Source organism: Sceloporus occidentalis, unplaced genomic scaffold (assembly GCF_023333645.1).
Source record: "Sceloporus occidentalis isolate IW3139 unplaced genomic scaffold, rSceOcc1.0.p SCAF_5, whole genome shotgun sequence".
Classification (NCBI taxonomy): Eukaryota; Metazoa; Chordata; class Lepidosauria; order Squamata; family Phrynosomatidae; genus Sceloporus; species Sceloporus occidentalis.
In genome coordinates this window covers 112,615,385-112,633,039 of record NW_028316985.1, presented here as the reverse complement: position 1 = coordinate 112,633,039, position 17,655 = coordinate 112,615,385, and the positions used below count along the sequence as shown (strand labels likewise).

Genomic DNA, 17,655 nt, shown 5'->3' with positions numbered 1-17,655 from the left:
ATCTTGTCTTTCCATGGCACAAAAAGGAGACACAAAAAGGAGCTGCAAAAAGTGGCTCCTTTTTGTGCCCTGGAAAGGGTGCCATAGCCACTGGTGTTACAGCTTTTTGGTGCTCCTTTGGCACTGCATCATGTAAACACAGCACCAGAGGAGCGCCATGATGCCATGTGGTGCAGCGCACGGCATCATGCCAGGCTGCCTGACTCCATCACCAGGCCCTTAATTGCAATTGCTGTACACTTTATGAAACTAAAACCAGCAAACACAAAATACGTTTTTTATCCTACTAGAATCCAATAGTTGCTTCTCTTGCTTCAACCAATGGAATCAACATATATTTCTATATAATACTAACTGTCAGGGGATACGGGGAGGTGGGCCACACCAGGTGAGTCCCTAAAGCAGGGTGACACCACTGCTCCCCAAACACCTGCCTTTTAGCAGAAACTGGCTGTGGCATTTGCCTGAGTCCCTTTAAAACACTGGAGCTCAGCAAAAGAGATGGCATAAGCAGGGTGAGGCTCAGTGGGAGGAGAAAGGAGGTGCTTCAGGCTTTTAAAAAAATAAATTTAAACCTTAAATTTAATTTTTAATTTTTAAAAAAATATTTTCTTCAAATACATGAAAATGAAATACTCCGAGGCAGAAAAATAGAAAAATATTTTTTGGGGGAAGGGCTAAACTAGTAAATATACCTAAATCTGGGAGAGATCCTCGATCTGTAGACGCATATATACCAATAAAATTACTCAATGTGTACCAAAAATACTTCAAACATTACTCATAGATAAAAATGTACATATCATATGTTCACCTAGATCCAACTGGTTTTATGCTAGGCAGAACTTTAGCAGATGAAGTAAGATGAACTTTAAATATACCTTATGTCAGCAGTTCACAAAAAAGACACTGCTGGAATAATATAATTAGATGCTTCAAAAGCTTTAGACTGTTTGAAACACACTTACTTGATTGCTCTCCTAAAAAGAAAATCAACACAGGAAACAAATTTGTTTGAATTACAACTATATATGAAAATTGAAAACCTGTAATAAACGTTAATGGAATAGACTCCCAGACTTTCACACTGTGCAGAGCAACATGACAAACAGCAGCAGCAGTAAGAAACAGGTGTCAAATTAAAGCTACGCATTTTCTTTCTTTCTTTCTTTCTTTCTTTCTTTCTTTCTTTCTTTCAAAAAGGAACATACAATCAGTCTATTTGCAGATGATATTTTGAGCCAACCAGGAGCACTGGCCCTTAGTGAAATATCCTAAACATTTTTCAGATGCTTACTGGACTTAAATTATGAAAAATCAATGGTATTAAATATAAATATAACACAAGAAAACCAATTTAAACAACAAAAAAGACTATCAAATCCATTGCTCAGTTTTACTGGTTTCCTATACTGAGGTATTTTTAGAACTAAAAATTTAATTACAGCTAACTTACATAAATGCTAAACAAATCTTTGACTATATTAGTCAAATGCAGTTTAGGAGCCAGTCAAGAGTATTGTTACTGGATTTCAATACTGAACACAAACCATTTGCTTCTAAACACAACTGATTTGCAACAACCTATCATATTTTTTTGAAGTCATTAAGGCTTATTACAACTAAACAAAGAAAGAAACAGCACTGGTTCCTTTGATGGCAAGGCTTATTTCATTCTCTGGCTGTTACAAACAGCTATGGAAGAGTTCTTAAGCACCTTTTGTTGGTACACATGGATATTTAAGGATGTGCAGGTCCCAGGAAGCCTCATTAACAAGGTAAAAGTGGGCCATGCATTCAGCAGAAAGGGCACTCTGTTGTAGGCTAGAAAAAAGGAGCTCTGCTGTTAGTTAAGAACTCCCAGGAGACATCCTCTACACCCCGCTTTGCTTGCCATACATTATGTCTTCCCATTAAAAAAATGAGCCTTTGTGCTGGTGGGATTTCTGAGAAGCACAAAATCAATATCCCTCTATGTGAAGAAAGAGAGAGGCAGTATCTGCTGCTAGAGTTTATGCTCCAACAGTATCCAATGACTGTTCTTGTATTTATCAAAACCTAAGGGACAGAGCTAATAGAATCTGGGAACAATGCAACTGTCAGTGTTATATCTTCCACCATACATTACATGGGAGTTTAGAAATTGGCACTTGGGAATTACACTTTGGAAAGCAACACGAGACAGGTGGATCTAAGACACACATAACTTTTGTCTCTCTGGATGAGATCCAGAGTAATTTGTGGTTAAAGTTGTCTGACTGATATTTCTTTCCCTAGTTGATGGAAAACTGATGCAAAATTTGGAATGGAAATTTAGAATGTTATTTTCTGAGGGATTATACTTGCTGGAATCTCCAGAGATTCCAAGTGTAGTTTAAACCAAACAAACAACCCAACCCCCCCAAAAATACTTCCTCTAGAATCCCAAGGATTTTGGGATCTAGCATTCTAAAAATGAACTTTTCTAAACTCTGACTGGAAGATTGCTGCTTGCCCTCCTTCAACAGAATCTCAAGACAGACCAATCCTCTGAATGTCTACTCACAGTTAGATCCCATTGTGACACTTACTTCCAAGTAACTGTGCACAGGATTGAGCCTTTAAGGTGATCTCATCAGGAAGAAATGTGGTAAGTTCAGTGCTTCCCAACAGAGATGAGAAACAACACATGTTGAATTTATTAATGTTGAGTTAATTAAAAAAAAAATCTTAATCAAGAAAAAATGGTGGAAATCTTAATCTGATTTTGCCAGGAAGACTTACAAGTGCCAGATGGAGGAGGGAGGCAGAAAGGGAAAATAATGTACAACATTTCATACAAGCTATCAACAAAGGGTTTATATTCTTGGTAATAGGATGGATTAATTGAGGTCACATTTCTTATTTGTAATTACTATTTTCCTGTAAAGTCATATAAACAAGTATGCTGCTTTAATTATTAAAATATTAAATTTGGCAATTATAAATCCTTTTATATCACCTAGACACATTAGATCCAAAACCTCTGGTCATATAACTCTCATGCCTTCTGAACAAGAGTGTTAATTATCTTCTTTGAGACAAAGGATTAATTATAAAATTAATAGATTCCTATTTGGTTTTCTACATATGAACAAGTATATTTGAAAAGATCATTCAGGCTGCAATTCTAGAATACTTACCTTAGGTCTCACTAAATCAAAAGAGACTGGCTTCTGAGTGCACTGTAAATGGCCCAAATGGCCCAGAAGCCAGATAATTGGTAAATATTGGGCACAACAACATTTCTGAATGAGGTGGAAACTAATAGTCCATAATCTTCATTTGAAGGTCAGAAAATACAGGCTTTTTTTTAAAAAAAGAGGTAATAAAATGATTTCTAGCTCCATCCTAAATAAATACTGTTTAGTGCAAGATGACTTCCCTCCAGGTAAGTGTGTATGACTGTAGCCGGCTTTGCTACACTGCAAGATTCAGTTTTTGTTTCAAAATGTTTGCATTATTGTGTACCAACAGAAATTACAACTAATATTACTCAGTGCCCTCATGTCAAGTTTAAATAGGAATGGAATAACATAACATGTAATGTGATCAGGTCCTAAATATTTATTCAGAAAATGTTTTATTCTGTGCAATGGGACTGATATATCTTCAAATGATATTACTTAAATTTTCATGCCTCTTTTCCCCCAATCTAATTTTGTTTTCTGTATGATACATATTCTGTGTATAAATGTGATAGGATGATAAAATGCAGCTTTGACTGACTGCCTTGACAAGTGGAAACACAATTGTGTTTCTCCATATTCTGTTTTAGAAATGTCCTGTGTACAGATTATGTACCAGGACAATCCCATGTTGCAATATGCATTTCTTTTTGAGTAATCCATAGTTTTTTAAAATCTGCATAGTAAATAACTTTGCTATAATCTATAAAGCTGACTTTCTTCTGATTTATTAGCGCATTCCATTAATCAAAATATGATCTCTAAGCCTTTTGGCTAAGATCAAGGGTTTTGTTTTAAATCATGTTTTAAGAATTTGATATATCCCAGGAATTAGACTTGCTTTTTAGATATTATTTATACAATACCATATTATTGCTTTTTGCAATTCTTTGGATTTGATATGTACTACTTATCATTTCTATCTTAAATTATATTTATAAATATTCTCTTATATGATATCTAGTGCCTCTTCCTTTCTCAACCCATCTTAGACATTAGATAATTCTCACAGGATCCTATACAAACCTGCAAATCCTGCCCACTACACTCCCAGCAATCAAAGGATCTTCATAGGAAAAAGTTCCTTCTGGAGCTTGATGTGTTAGAAATCAAGAAATGTGAAGGGCTGAGTCTCAGCTTCTCTTCTTTTATATTTTTGAAGCAACAGAGTTATTTGCTTTAAAAAACATTTTAAAATAATGATGAAAGAGAATTAATTGGCACCACAGTCAGGTCACACATGATACTCTCATCTCACATACCACACTTCTCTTGGGTGCATCCATTTGTAAGCCCACACATGAAAAATCAATGCAACAAATGTACCGTGAGTGATAAAATCTTTATGACATAGGTATATTAAAAAATGTGCAGGTGAGGGTTGTGTGCCTTCAAGTCAGTTCTGATGTATGGTAACCCTAAGGTGAACCTATTAGAGGGTTTTCTTGGCAACATTTTTCCAAAAGAGGGTTGCCTTTGCCCTTAGCTAAAGCTGAGAGAGTGTGACCTGCCCAAGATCACCCAGTGGGTTTCTATGGTCTCCAGCATCCTCATCCAACACCCAAACCACTACATCATGCTAGTGGGTGCGAGTAGCAACTCAGAAAATGCTGCAACAGGTTAATAAAATATTTTTCTTACCTATAACCGTAGATGCAACTAAGGATGGTAACTTCAAAGAGAAAGGCTGACATTGGAACAACCCAAATATCTTGATACAAAAGGAGACACACCATCTAACATTATCCCCATCCAGTTTCTCTCTTTGCTTCTTTCTCTACCTGGAAACTTTCAATCACACTAGGTGATGTCAAAGAAAACTTGGCAATCCCACTAGGCACTGGACTACAGGAGCAGAAATGAGGAGTAGAGCTGCAATATACTACTATGAGGATCAAGAGAGAAAGCACCAGAATGGTGCAAAGAGCCATTTTAAAGTGTTAGCCATGGGGGTGGGTTGAGGATTGCTTCAAACAGCAACATGTCTTGGGCAGGCCAATATAGTCAGGAAGGGAGCAGGTACGGTGTTTCTTCTTTCTCATGGCATTAGGAATTTTAAAGATACATGTTCTACTCCACATTAAGAGATAGCCAGCCCAGCTTCCTTATACTGGTGATGGCTCTTCCCAAAAAGCCTACATGGAAATTGCCCCCCCCCCCCCACCTCAAACACACTGAGACTACATTATACAAGATAAAATTAATATGAGGAGCCAAATCATAACTATTTTAAGCTTGTGACTCAAATGTTGGTGTAAACTCACACCTTTCCTCCCTTCCTCATTTTTGTTCTTTTTGTGAGAAAAGGAATTCAAGGAATAAGTTATAAAGAGAGAAAAAGATGGAGAACTCCCAGCAGAGATCTAGACATAAGAAGATGCACATGTATGGTTAAAAAATAATAAATAAACTGGCTTCTGTGTTGGATGTTGTAGATGAAAAGCAGGTCTCAGGTCTGAAGCAGTTTACTATTCTTATCATATATCTTTATTACAACCAACAGTTTTCTCTTTGCCTAAGGAGGGGAGAGAGGATTTGCATATTTAAGGTTTGTTTCTAATTGTTCATGGGCAATACTGTGTTCTAATCGAGCATGAATTGAATCATAGACTTGTGCAGTAGAAATATTGATCGTATAATTTCCCACCAAGCTGTACAACCCAAGCTATGACATTTATTATTGTTACCCACATTTTTTGTGAAGCTTCCTAGTAAATAATTCACCACCATCTGCATATAAAGTATGAGGGCCAAATGTTAATTGAGCTGAAGCATTAAAATAATGCTTAATTCAAAATATAACTAACAATGCACCACCTTGATGTTTTTCCCGACATTATTTATCACTTCTTCCTGACATTATTTATAAAAAAAATGTTCAGCATATAAAGCTCCAGCTGCAGCCCTATTTACATTCAATACACATCACAAAGGGCTTTGTTGACCAGAGACAGGCACCTTTGTCAAAATAAGTCATGAAAATGTTCAGACACATGGTTCAAAATTGAACAAGGAAATCTACTCTCCAAATCTTTTTGTGTGCTTGTGGAAATTACCGAGTACCCTGACAGGGTGCTGTATGCCTGCAAATCTTGCTCCTTTCCTCAAGGAAAGGATGGTTATCAGCACCCAGCAGGATAAAACCATGGAATAATGTAGCTAATGTTAAAAAAACTAAACAATATTTTTACTAAAGCAAGTAACAGTCTGCTTCCAGACACATTTTATCTACATGTTACTAATGCTAGACAACTTCAGTTTAAGGGGCTTTTGGAATACTGGGGATCTGAAATACTTCAAGAATGGGATCATGATGAAGAGGTCATTTGGGGCATTATCACACCAGCCCCTTTTGCGCTGCAATCCTGCAAGCCAAAATAAAGCAGCACAATACAATACAATACAATACAATACAATACAATACTCCACACTTCTTCCATTTGCGTGATTGGGGCTGCTGCTGGCATTGCACTCCTTTCCTGAACTCCTGCTCAAACCCACCCTCCCTTCATTATACCTTACCCAGCATGCCTTTAATAATAATAATAATTATTATTATTTATATTCCGCTTAATCTCCAAGCAGATTACAGCAGTAAAATAACATACAATTAAAAGAGAAATGCATTAAAAATTCCAAAATCCCCAACCCTCCCCCGTAACATAAAAACTCAGTTGAGTCCTAAAAAGAGATTAAACCAAAAAAGAAAAATTAAAAACTTTAATGTACAAATACACTAAAATGAGATAAAATGTTCAAGCGGAGTCCAGGTAGGATAAAAGATAAAAGATGGAGGATGAAGGGACAGAGGGGGGAAAGCAGGTCAGCAAGGGTGTTCTAGTCTGGAAAGGCCTGCCAGAAGAGATCTGCCTTAATAGCCTTCTTGAAGGTTTCCAAGGTGGTAATCTGACGGATCTCGTCCACCAGGTCGTTCCAGAGTCTAGGAGCAACTGCTGAAAAGGATTTCTGGGTCACTGTTGAAAGTCTAATCCTCTTCAGTTGTAGCAGATTCTTCCCAACAGAACGAAGAGTGCGGGGTGGATTATATGGGAGAAGGCACTCCTGTAAGAAGTCAGGACCCAAGCCATGTAGGGCTTTAAAGGTTAAAACCAACACCTTGTATTTTGCCCGGAAACTAATAGGCAGCCAGTGAAGGGATTTTAAAACTGGTGTGATGTGGGCAGATCTAGGTGTACCATTAACCAACCTGGCTGCCATAGGTATTCTGTACCAACTGAAGTTTCTGAACTTGACACAAGGGCTTTTAGTATTTTTCCAATTTTTTCATGCAGTTATGGAGCTTTGCAACCTTGATTTACATTTTTTTAAATGAATTTTAAAATGTTGAGGCTGCAGAGCCCTGAAATTGCACTAAAAAAGAGAAAAAAATTAAAACAAAGTGAGGGGAAGGGAAAGGGGAGGAGTGGACAATAACATCATGTGACTGACAATTGTGCGAGTGCTCCGGGAGTGGCTTTTTGCACCCTGTGCAATTGGCAATTCCCCCATGAATGAAAAGGGACAGGGCAGCTATGGGAGGTAAGTGGCATTGTATGATCATTGTCGCTGATGCTGCTTCCTTCCCATGGGAATCATAGTTTAAAAGCCCCATGTGATAGCCCTAAGTTCAATTTTTAACAGTGCTCTAACAATATATTTTAGAAATTGATGGTCATATATCAAAACAAAACTATACATGCAGATCTGTACCCTGTTAAAATTTGCACATGAACACTTGCTGAAAAAATCTAAAAGTTTAATTTTTCTAATTCTTGTCTAGCTTGCCCTTGGATTCTCTGACACTGATGACTAGCAATGAAGCTGACTGTTAAATTACTTGACAAGAAATGGTAGAGAAACTCTTATCAACCATTCTATGCAGGGCCTAATCATATGCATACTTACTTAGAACAAAATCTGGCAGAGTAGTGGATTTTATCCCCAAGAAAGCATGCAAAGGATTTCAGCCTTTGAGTAATCAAGTCTTAGGATCTTTGTTAACCATGACCTATTGCATTATCATTTTAAGTAATTTCGGTTATCAATTGTGCTAATGATATTTTTCTTTTTCTTTTTTGTAATAGAAGATAATTTAGAGAAAGGCTGATGAGGGAAAGACACCTATTTTCACTTAGAAAATGTCCCTAAGAACATCTGAATCCTGATTGTGGAGGGATCAAGCTCCATCACAGAACACATCGCCTGCATGCATAAAACCCACATTCAACCTCTGGCAACATTAATTAAAATACCATAAGAAGCAGAACTGGAAAATATGTTTGCTTTTAGCCTTCAAGACCCATTGCTTATCAGAGACGTCAGTAACAAGTAGATTGATTAATGGTGTAGCTCTGCAGCCCATTTGATGTATGTGACATTTACTGCTTCTCACTAACTAGTTGTTTATTAAAAAGGAGAAGCCATGGTTAGTGTAAATTATGGTTATGAAAATGACAGGATCATAAAAGAATGTGATCCTAGCATCATTAAATAAGACACGGTTTAAGCTAACCAAAGCCTGTCTTTTGGGATGTAACAATAAACATGGTTAGTGAAAAATATTGTTGTTAGTGTGCAAGTGGATGATGGCCATCTCTTCATGACCTTGCAAGGGTTAGCCTTGAGGTTTGGTTCCAGGGACCTGCGTGGATACCCAAAATCCATGGATGCTCAAGTCCTATTCAATATCATAGCCAAGTAAAATGATGTCCCTAATATAAAATGGCAAAATCAGGTTTTTCTTTTTGGAATTTATATCTTTTTAAATATTTTCAAGCTGTGTATACTTGAATCCATGGATAGGAAATCTGTAGATATGGAGGGCTGACTGTATATTAAACAGAGCATTCAATGACAGGTTGAAAAGCTGCTTAATTTCCTGCATGATTGTTCTCTTTTTATAAGAAATCCTGTTCAAGCCATGTATAGATCATTACATGAAAGAGTTATACATGTACACATTTGACTGACAGCACAGGTAGTAAAAGAAATATTCATACAATTGTATTTGTAAGAGTATACTTGGATTATAATGGAAATGCTATCTATATAGGAAATGCATCATATTTGCATGCTATTGGTTGATTACGGCATATAGATAATCTGAATATTTCTACTATTTTGTTAAGGCTCTCACCTAGTAGATTTGCTTTCCTACTTTGGACTATTTTTTTTAAAGTTTTAAATGGTAAACTACCTTGGAAGCTGTTAGACTGAAAGGTGATGATGTACTAACAAAAATAAATATATTGTTTCCTTTCTTACTACTGAGTAGAGTGAAACTTTAATCAATGCATCTGTTACTAAAGCTTTACTTAATCCAGTAGTTTTCCATATCTTCAGACTTAGCCATCACTTGTAACTCCAACTGACAACATGGGGACATATTTATCTACTTCTTTCTTCAGGGTGAGCAGACGTAAATGAGGACAAGACTTCTGTGTATAAAAAGGCAATTAAGGAAGATACAGTATGATGTGCTGGGATGAGAAAATAGGCTCTTGAAGTTTCATGGGCTAAAAGGTTCTGTCCTTCTTTACATTTCATGTATGATTTTCTTTTCCTTATACACCTCTTTTGCAACAAACAGTATGTATCCCCTCCCTCGAAAGCAAAACAGGTTAGTGATAATGGAACAAGTCACTTTTGGCTTGAACACAAAGTTGAAGGCCAATAAATTGATCAGTCTAGAGAGAAGTCATATTTATCCCGTGAGACTTGATTAAAGCAGACTTCTTTATGTAGGTTATTTGGGTTTGGGTATGGCTGCATCTGCACTGCAGAAATAATGCAATTTGACACTGCTTTAACTGCAATGGCTCAATGCTATGGGATCCTGGGATTTGTAGTTTTGAGCTATTCAGCCTTCTCCATCCGAGAGCTCTGCTACCACACCAAACTACAAATCCCAGGATTCCATAGCATTGAGTCATGGCAGTTAAAGAGGTGTCAAGCTACATTATTTCTGCAGTGCAGATGTCGCCTATGTTACTATGGTAGAGAGTGAAAATGAAAATATTGAAGATGGTTTCTGTTTCTTGTAACAAGGGACAGATTTTATGAGTGAGTAAATGTTCTTCAGTTATTGAAAAAGGCCCCTATATTGTTCTGGTAGTATGAAAATGTATTTGAATATAATTAATTAATTGGTTAAAAGGCAGATGGGTGATCAGACAAACATGCTTGAATTAACCAATAGCCCTCTTGCAGTTTGCTTTTCTATTACAGTTTTAATACCTTACAACATACTATACTTGCTAACTACTGCCTATGTTTTATCTGTAAGACTGTATCTCTGAATTTATCAGCTGTGAAGATTCAGCTACTGACAACACAATAATAAATCCTTTCAAGGGCTTCTAATGATGATTTTACAATCCTAATTTAGATAAAACAATAGCTTAATCTAATAGTTTCTGTAGATGATCTGGACCAAGCTATCAACTGAAAAGCCTCTTGTTCCTAAAAAACAATCGAGGAAGAAGGAAAGTTTTCATTAAACTTAAGTATATGCCCATTGATTGCTCGCCACTCATAATAGTAGCTTAAAAATCTATATACAGGGTCTCATTTATTGACTTGTACATCTTTAGCTGAAATGTAAAACTTTTATTTCAAATTCCAATATTCTGTGCTTTTCAATCTTTATTATAAGGTTACCCATTTTGTTTTCAGCAATATTATGCAGTAGGTCAGTTTACCTAATGATCTGCACCCCCCCCCCCCGCCAACAAGAACTGTTAGATATTTAATTTAGAAAACAAAACTGTTCTGAAGAAAAAGATAGTTCTAATAAACCAAATAGTTCTAATCTACATCATAACTTGTAGGAAGCAAGTGACAAGAATAGATCATGTAATCTTAAACACATCCTGTAATTGCTACCTATATTAACTTAAATTTGTGTTTTTGTTTTAAAAGCCCAGTTTTCTGTATATGTACCAGGTATTAAATTCATATCTCTGTTAACTTACAGTCACACTAAAAAAAAAGTTAGCAGTTAGCAATATCTTGTTGCTACAGCTGCAGAAGCTGCTCCTTGCTAAATCTGTTTGGAAATGTCAAATGCTAGGACCTCTGGTTCAACTCTTGAGCCTTGGTTTATTGTCAGTTTGTATTCATTGTTAAGGGTGTCTCTATCTGCAGAATAATGCAAAGAGCAAAGCTATGCATGTTTCTGTGATAAGAATATCCAGTTCTACACAACAATATTCCTTGTGTAGAGACTGAGGAAGCTTCTTAAGCTGGATCCACACTAGCAAAAAAATAAATAAAAATAAATCTATACCCACCTTGATTCAGGTGATTTTGGACATACAACCACCTTCACAGTTAAAGTGCTTCTTTTAGGAAAAAAACCTCACTTTTTACTCCATAGTTTTAGATAAAAAAGTGATTTTTTAAATACATATGTCCTGTGCCCAAATCAAGACTGGGGTAGCATTAGGGACTGGTGTGATTGAGGGCAAGATGGAGGGTTTGCCTAAGTCCCACAAATGTGTCCTCACCATTTTTTTACATCCATTTCTAGCTGGCAGATGTGTGTTACATTTGTTTGAATATTTATTATTTTCTTGAATTTTATTGCACAATTGGATGGGGGAGGAAAGAGAGTGTGTTCATGTTCCTCTGATCAGTAAGAAGAGTCTCTCACTGGGGCAGGAGGGGTGCGTGAGAGACATTTACATTTCCCTTCCTCACTCACAATCACTCAATGGGGCATAAATAGGGAAAGAGGTTGGAGGGGGGAGCCATCCAATGAAAGTGCGAAGTAGGTGGTAAGACTAACAGGAAAATAAGAAAGGCTATTGGTTAATAGGTGTGGACATGCATGCCAGGAATAAAGAAATGAAGGCGCTGTACAGACGGACCCTATGGGGCGCCGTCGTTACGTGCGAGGGGCGGCACTTCCAGATGCGACCTGCCCCTCGCACATGACAAGGGCGTCAAAATGACGGCACCCTCTACATATGGGCGCTGCCATTTTGACTTAATGGACGCCTAGCATCCGCACGTCTGGCACCTTTGTGATGCTGCAAGTGTACCATTGGCGCCTTGCGGTGTCACAACCGCACTGCAGAAAGAACCCACCTTTTGCAGGTTCTTTTTGTTCTGTGACGGAGCCGTGCGGTTTGTCTGCTGCGGCTCCCTCATGGAGCAAACCAGGGCCCTTTTTGGGCAGTCTGTATCCCGCCGTAGTTGCAGCAGTCATGTGACTGAAAATAATCCAATGCAGCAACCAAATGGATATGGTAGGGCACTCTCTTTTGACCCCAGTGTGGGGGATGTGTGGCTGTCAATAAACATTGGGGTCAAATTATATTGGGTACATCAGATGCTAACGGGAGTCAAACTGGAGCAGGATAATACATTGTGGAGCTCAATTATTTTGCAGGTGTGGGCACAGCCTTAGTGACCTTTGTGACCATGCCTGTGGTGGAGTTGTTAACTCATCTAAGTCTGGAGAATTTTCTAGTGGCAGTATATGGCTGCCACTAAAGGTACAACTGATTCACATCCTGGCCTTGAGGATGCTTTGCCAGAAGAAGTATAAGCAGCTCCCATTCATCCTTCACTGCTCTTCCTGAAACCAGCAAGCCGAACCCAAGCACTTCCTGAGGCTCAATGAATGACCAACGGCTTCCAGGCCCTTGTTTTTCAAGAAGACACTGAATCTCTCCTCTGGCTATGTCTCAATGTAGGTGAATTAACACAGCAACAAAAAAGGAGGAAAGTAAGAACAGCTCCTGGCAATATCCTCTAGTAGTTTCTTTTCCAGCCAAGGCTGAAGTAAAATGAGGATAGGGTGGACTGATCCCAACCAGAGACAGAAAAAAAGACATCAGCTGATTTGGTTCTTTTCTTTCTTGCATCTCTGGGGAATGCTTTGGTTTGTGTTCCTGAATGGCAGGGGGTTGGATTAGACGGCCCTTGCAATTCCTTCCAACACTATGAGTCTAAAAGCATTTCAGAAGTCACCAGATCTCATCCTTTAAATACAGAACTAATGTGCTCAATTTTCATGGAGAGAAGCAGGTGGACTGCAAAATGATACTTGTACACACTTTCAGTGACAATAAATATATCAGTCATGAAATGGAATACAAAGGCAATGTATGGGCGCCTCACTGTAGCAAGTAATCACCAGCACGCACAGAAAAGCAAAGCCGTGAGACAAGCCATTTAACTTTAAATACTAGAGAATTCCCAAGTGGTAACTTGCTCCAGATCTAATGATTGCCTCACTTACTGACTGACTTGCTGGAACGGCAACGGTTAGGATGCCTTATAATGTGCTAGATGCATAGAATTAGGTACAAGCATAACCCAAGAGACTGCCAATTATTAGAAAAGCCTTTAAAAAGAAAAATCTGCAAGATTGAAGCACAGTCCCAAATGGTGGAGGACAACCAACACCCGACAACGTTGTGGGCAATTGGCTCCTAACCTGCAGGTGGCAAGGAAAATCTGAAAGGAAGACATGTCTCTTTTTCCTGGAAGTGTGGAGGTAAGAATTCACTTGCAGTGATGGAGGTACTTCTCGGCTGCCCAGAAAGCAGGAACATAGGATACAGGGCATACTGTTAAAGCTTGATCCACGACTGCCTAATAAAGCCTAAATACTGACTGGGTTTTGAGTGATTGTGGCATCGAGTTTACCTCAGAATGCATGGGCCAATATTTCATCCTGAACGCACCAACTCTCACACAGGACACTATTCAAAGACAAAGGTGTGTTAGTCTGGAAAATCACTATGCAAAGGCATCTTGTAGCGCCAATTTGGCATCACAGTCAATGATGCCTGAGCTTGGCAAGCAGATTGGATCTGAGTGGTTTTCTTTCTCCACTGAAAAATGCTGAAAAGCAAATGCTCCTTGCCAGAAGTTGTCCTGAAGAGACAACTGGCTATACTTCTGTAGTCTAGCATTGACAAACATGGTGTCCTATCATGCCAAAGGCTCTTGCGGCCCCTTTGAGACTAAACAAAAGAAAGAAGCTGGTAGCATGAGCCTTCCTAGACCTGACACTATTTCCTCAGCTACCAGCTTTTTCTTTTCAGTTGGTTTCAGAGGTCCTACATGAACCTTTTGCATGATAAGACACAACAGTGTCCGTCAATACCAGACTACCAGAATACCAGACAGAAGTATAGTCAGTTATCTCTGGTAGATGATGAAATAGGCTCAGATCTAGGAAAGCACATGTCCCCAGCTCCTTTCTTCCTGCCAGTCTCAAAGGTGTGATAAGATCCCTTTGCAGAGTGATTTTCCAAGACTAAAACACAGCTATTGCTTTGAATTCCAGATATGCACAGGACACAAGGTTCTCCTGTGCTGGGCTAGAGAAGTATAGCCAGTTGCCTCTTCAGGCCAACATCTGGTGAAAGAACCTATGAATGTGTGTAAGTGTGCATTTTCCAGTGGAGAAAGAAAAACACTCAGATCCTTTCTGCTTGCCAAGCCCAGGCCAAATTGTGATGCCAAGCTGGTGCTACAAGATCCCTTTTCAGACTAACCTGGCTAGGTCTATGAATTCTAGATATGTATGGGACACAATGTTTTCCTAAGATGGGCTACAGAAGTATAGCCAGTTACCTCTCCAGGCCAGGTGTGTGTGTGTATTTTCCAGTGGATGGAGACAACAACAGGAATATACACACATTATTATTATTATTATTATTATTATTATTATTTCTTTCCCACCTCTCCTCAAAGTGGGACACAACATGTCAAAACACTGGAAAACACGATCATTACTATCATCATCATCATCATCATCATCATCATCATCATCATCATCATCATCATCTCTTCCCTTCCTCTCCTCAAAACCCTGGCAAACACACACATCATTATTATTATCATCAATATTATTTCTTCCCTGCCTCTCCCCAAGGTGGGATAGACCATGCTAAAACCCTGGAAAACACACACATGCATTATTAATATTGTTATTTCTTTCCCACCTTTCCTCAAGGTAGGACAAACCATGCTAAAACCCTGCAAAACACACTCACACACTATTATTATTATTATTATTATTATTATTATTCTGCCCTGCCTCTCCTCAAGGTAGGATAGACCGTGCTAAAACCCTGGAAAACACACACACACACAGACACAGATTATTATTATTATTATTATTATTATTATTATTATTGCCTCTCCTCAAGGCCATGTTAAACATACAAAGTGCAATGAAGAAAGAAAGAAAGGATGTGGAGAAACTGGAGCCATGTGTCCAAAGGAAGGTGACTAAAATGATAAAGGGTCTGGAAACCATGCCCTATGAGGATGTTCAGCCTGGAGAAGAGAAGGTTAAGGGGTGTTTAAATATTTGAAGGGATGTCATTTTGAGGAGGGAGCAAGCTTTTTTTCTGCTGCTCCAGAGACTAGAACGCAGAACAATGGATACAAACTGCAGGAAAAGAGACTCCAGCTCAACATGAGGAAGAACTTCCTGACAGCAAGGGCTTTTGGACAGTGGAATTCACTCCTTCCTCGGAGTGCAGTGGAGTCTCCTTCCTTTAAGCAGAGGCTGGATGGCCATCTGTCACAGGGGATGCTTTGATGGAGAGTTCCTGCATGGCAGAATGGGGCTGGGCTGGAGGGCCCTTGCGGTCTCTTATAACTCTATGATGCTATTATTATTATTATTATCGTTATTATTTCTTTCCTGCCTCTCCTCAAGGTGGGATAGACCAGATAACACAAAGCAAGCGCAACTAAGGAAGGAAGGAAGGAAGGAAGTCCCTCAAGTGCCCAAGTGGCGCAGAGGCTGTCCCTTGCCTCCTTCCCTCCAGAGGCGCCTTCTTTCCCCGACCTCCCCTGCTCCTCCTCCTCCTCCTCGGGGCCCCTTACCTTCGGGGTTGGCGCTGACGAAGACCCGGACGCTCCTGCCGCTGGGCGCCCAGTGGAGAGGCAGCGCCGACAGGTTCCCGGCGAAGGCCGCCCTCCGCAGCGCAGACTCCCGCGGGGAAGGCAGCTTGCCCGACGACGGCCCCGAGGGCCACATGGCCCCCGCCGTAGGAGCAGCAGACGCGGGGCCCGGGGCAGAAGACATGCCTCTCTCTCGCTCTCCTCCTCCTCCTCCTCAGTTGGGCTGCTGCTGCTGCTTCAGCTGCTGCCTTGGGCTGAGGCCATGGGGGTCTTCTGGGCTCCTCTAAAGTGGCCTTCAGGGTCCTCTGGAGGACGGGAGGGGAGCCATGCCTCTCCGGAGGGGCGGGAAAACTTTGCGGCCAAGAGGCGCCTCAGGGAGGCAGAGGAGAAGGAGGAGGAAAAGGAGGAAGAGAGGAGGAGGAGGAAAAGAAGAAGGAGGAGGGGAAGGAAGAAGAGGAGGAGGAGGAGGAGGAGAAGGGCCCCTTCCTAAACAGCCAAATAAAACCAAGCCCCCAGCCCAACCCGCGCCCCCTCAGCCCCTCTCTCGTTCGTTTCCCGCCCAAGAAGCGCGACCTTCTTTGACTTCTGTCCTGGGAGGCAGCCCCAAAAGGCTCCCACCAGGTTTCGCTCCGAATTAAGCTCTTGTTTTGTTGCTTCTTTTGGCGGGGAGACTCCCAAAGCCCAGTCCTTGAGGGAAAGAAAACGATAATGAGAATAAGGAGGATAGTGGCAAGCGCGCCTCCAGAAGCGCCCTCAACTTGGAGGCTGCCAAGAGCGTCTTCCCTCCCCTCCTCTCTGCCCAAGTTGGGTCTGGGCTGGGGCTGCTCTTATAGTCCTCTGGAGAGGGCTGAGGCAAGTCCAGAACAGTCAAGCCCCACCAAGGAGGAGGGTGGCTCTTCCTTGCCCCCTGCCGCCTCCAGTCCCTGTCTGTCTGCCCCTCTCTTTGGCAAGGGCACCTTCCTCGGAGGGGGCCAGGAAGCCGAAAGGTTATGCCTAGTTCCAGCCCCTCAATAAAAGGCCCTCAGTTGGAAGAGCCCATGAAAGAGGCAGCGGCTGCGTTGGTCCAGGGAGGCTGCTGGGGCATCATCCCAGCAGGAGGCGGCGGCGGCGGCGGAGGCTCCGAGATGAAAGATCCAGGAAGGCTGGGGAAGGCTGTCTGCCTGGCCTTCCTCCTCCTCCTCCTCCTCCTTTGCCTGCCTTTCCTCGTCCAAGTGCGCAGAGAGTGAGAGAGAGAGAGAGAGAGAGAGAGACAGCCTCCAGGGGGGAAGAGGAGGAGGAGAAGGAGCTCTCCTCCGGCCCCCAGCCGCAGACCTGGCAACGCCAAAAAGGCAGGCAAGAGAAGCCCAAGAGAGCCAGGGAAGGGGGCGATGCAGATGCCTCAGCGGCAGACAGGAGGCAGAGCTGCTTCCCATCACTTTCAAGGGATGTTTCCCTCAGAGAGAGAAAGAGAGAGAACCCAGATTGCACCCACGCTGGAGAAATAAATAAATAAATAAATAAATAAATAAATAATAATTTATTTATAAGCCGCCAGAATAAAACATCTCAGACCACTCCAGGCACTGAAATA

General features: G+C 40.6%; 1 protein-coding gene across 1 annotated transcript in view; it reads right to left on the bottom strand.

Moving 5' to 3' along the window:
- The window catches only part of NWD2 (NACHT and WD repeat domain containing 2), a 66,550-nt gene extending 50,056 nt beyond the window's left edge, over positions 1-16,494 (bottom strand). The window contains exon 1 of the mRNA XM_089525074.1: positions 16,068-16,494. Coding sequence (XP_089381200.1) covers positions 16,068-16,269 — 202 coding nt within the window. The 5' untranslated portion in view covers positions 16,270-16,494. The remainder of the gene's footprint in view (positions 1-16,067) is intronic.
- Between the last annotated feature and the right edge of the window lie 1,161 nt (positions 16,495-17,655).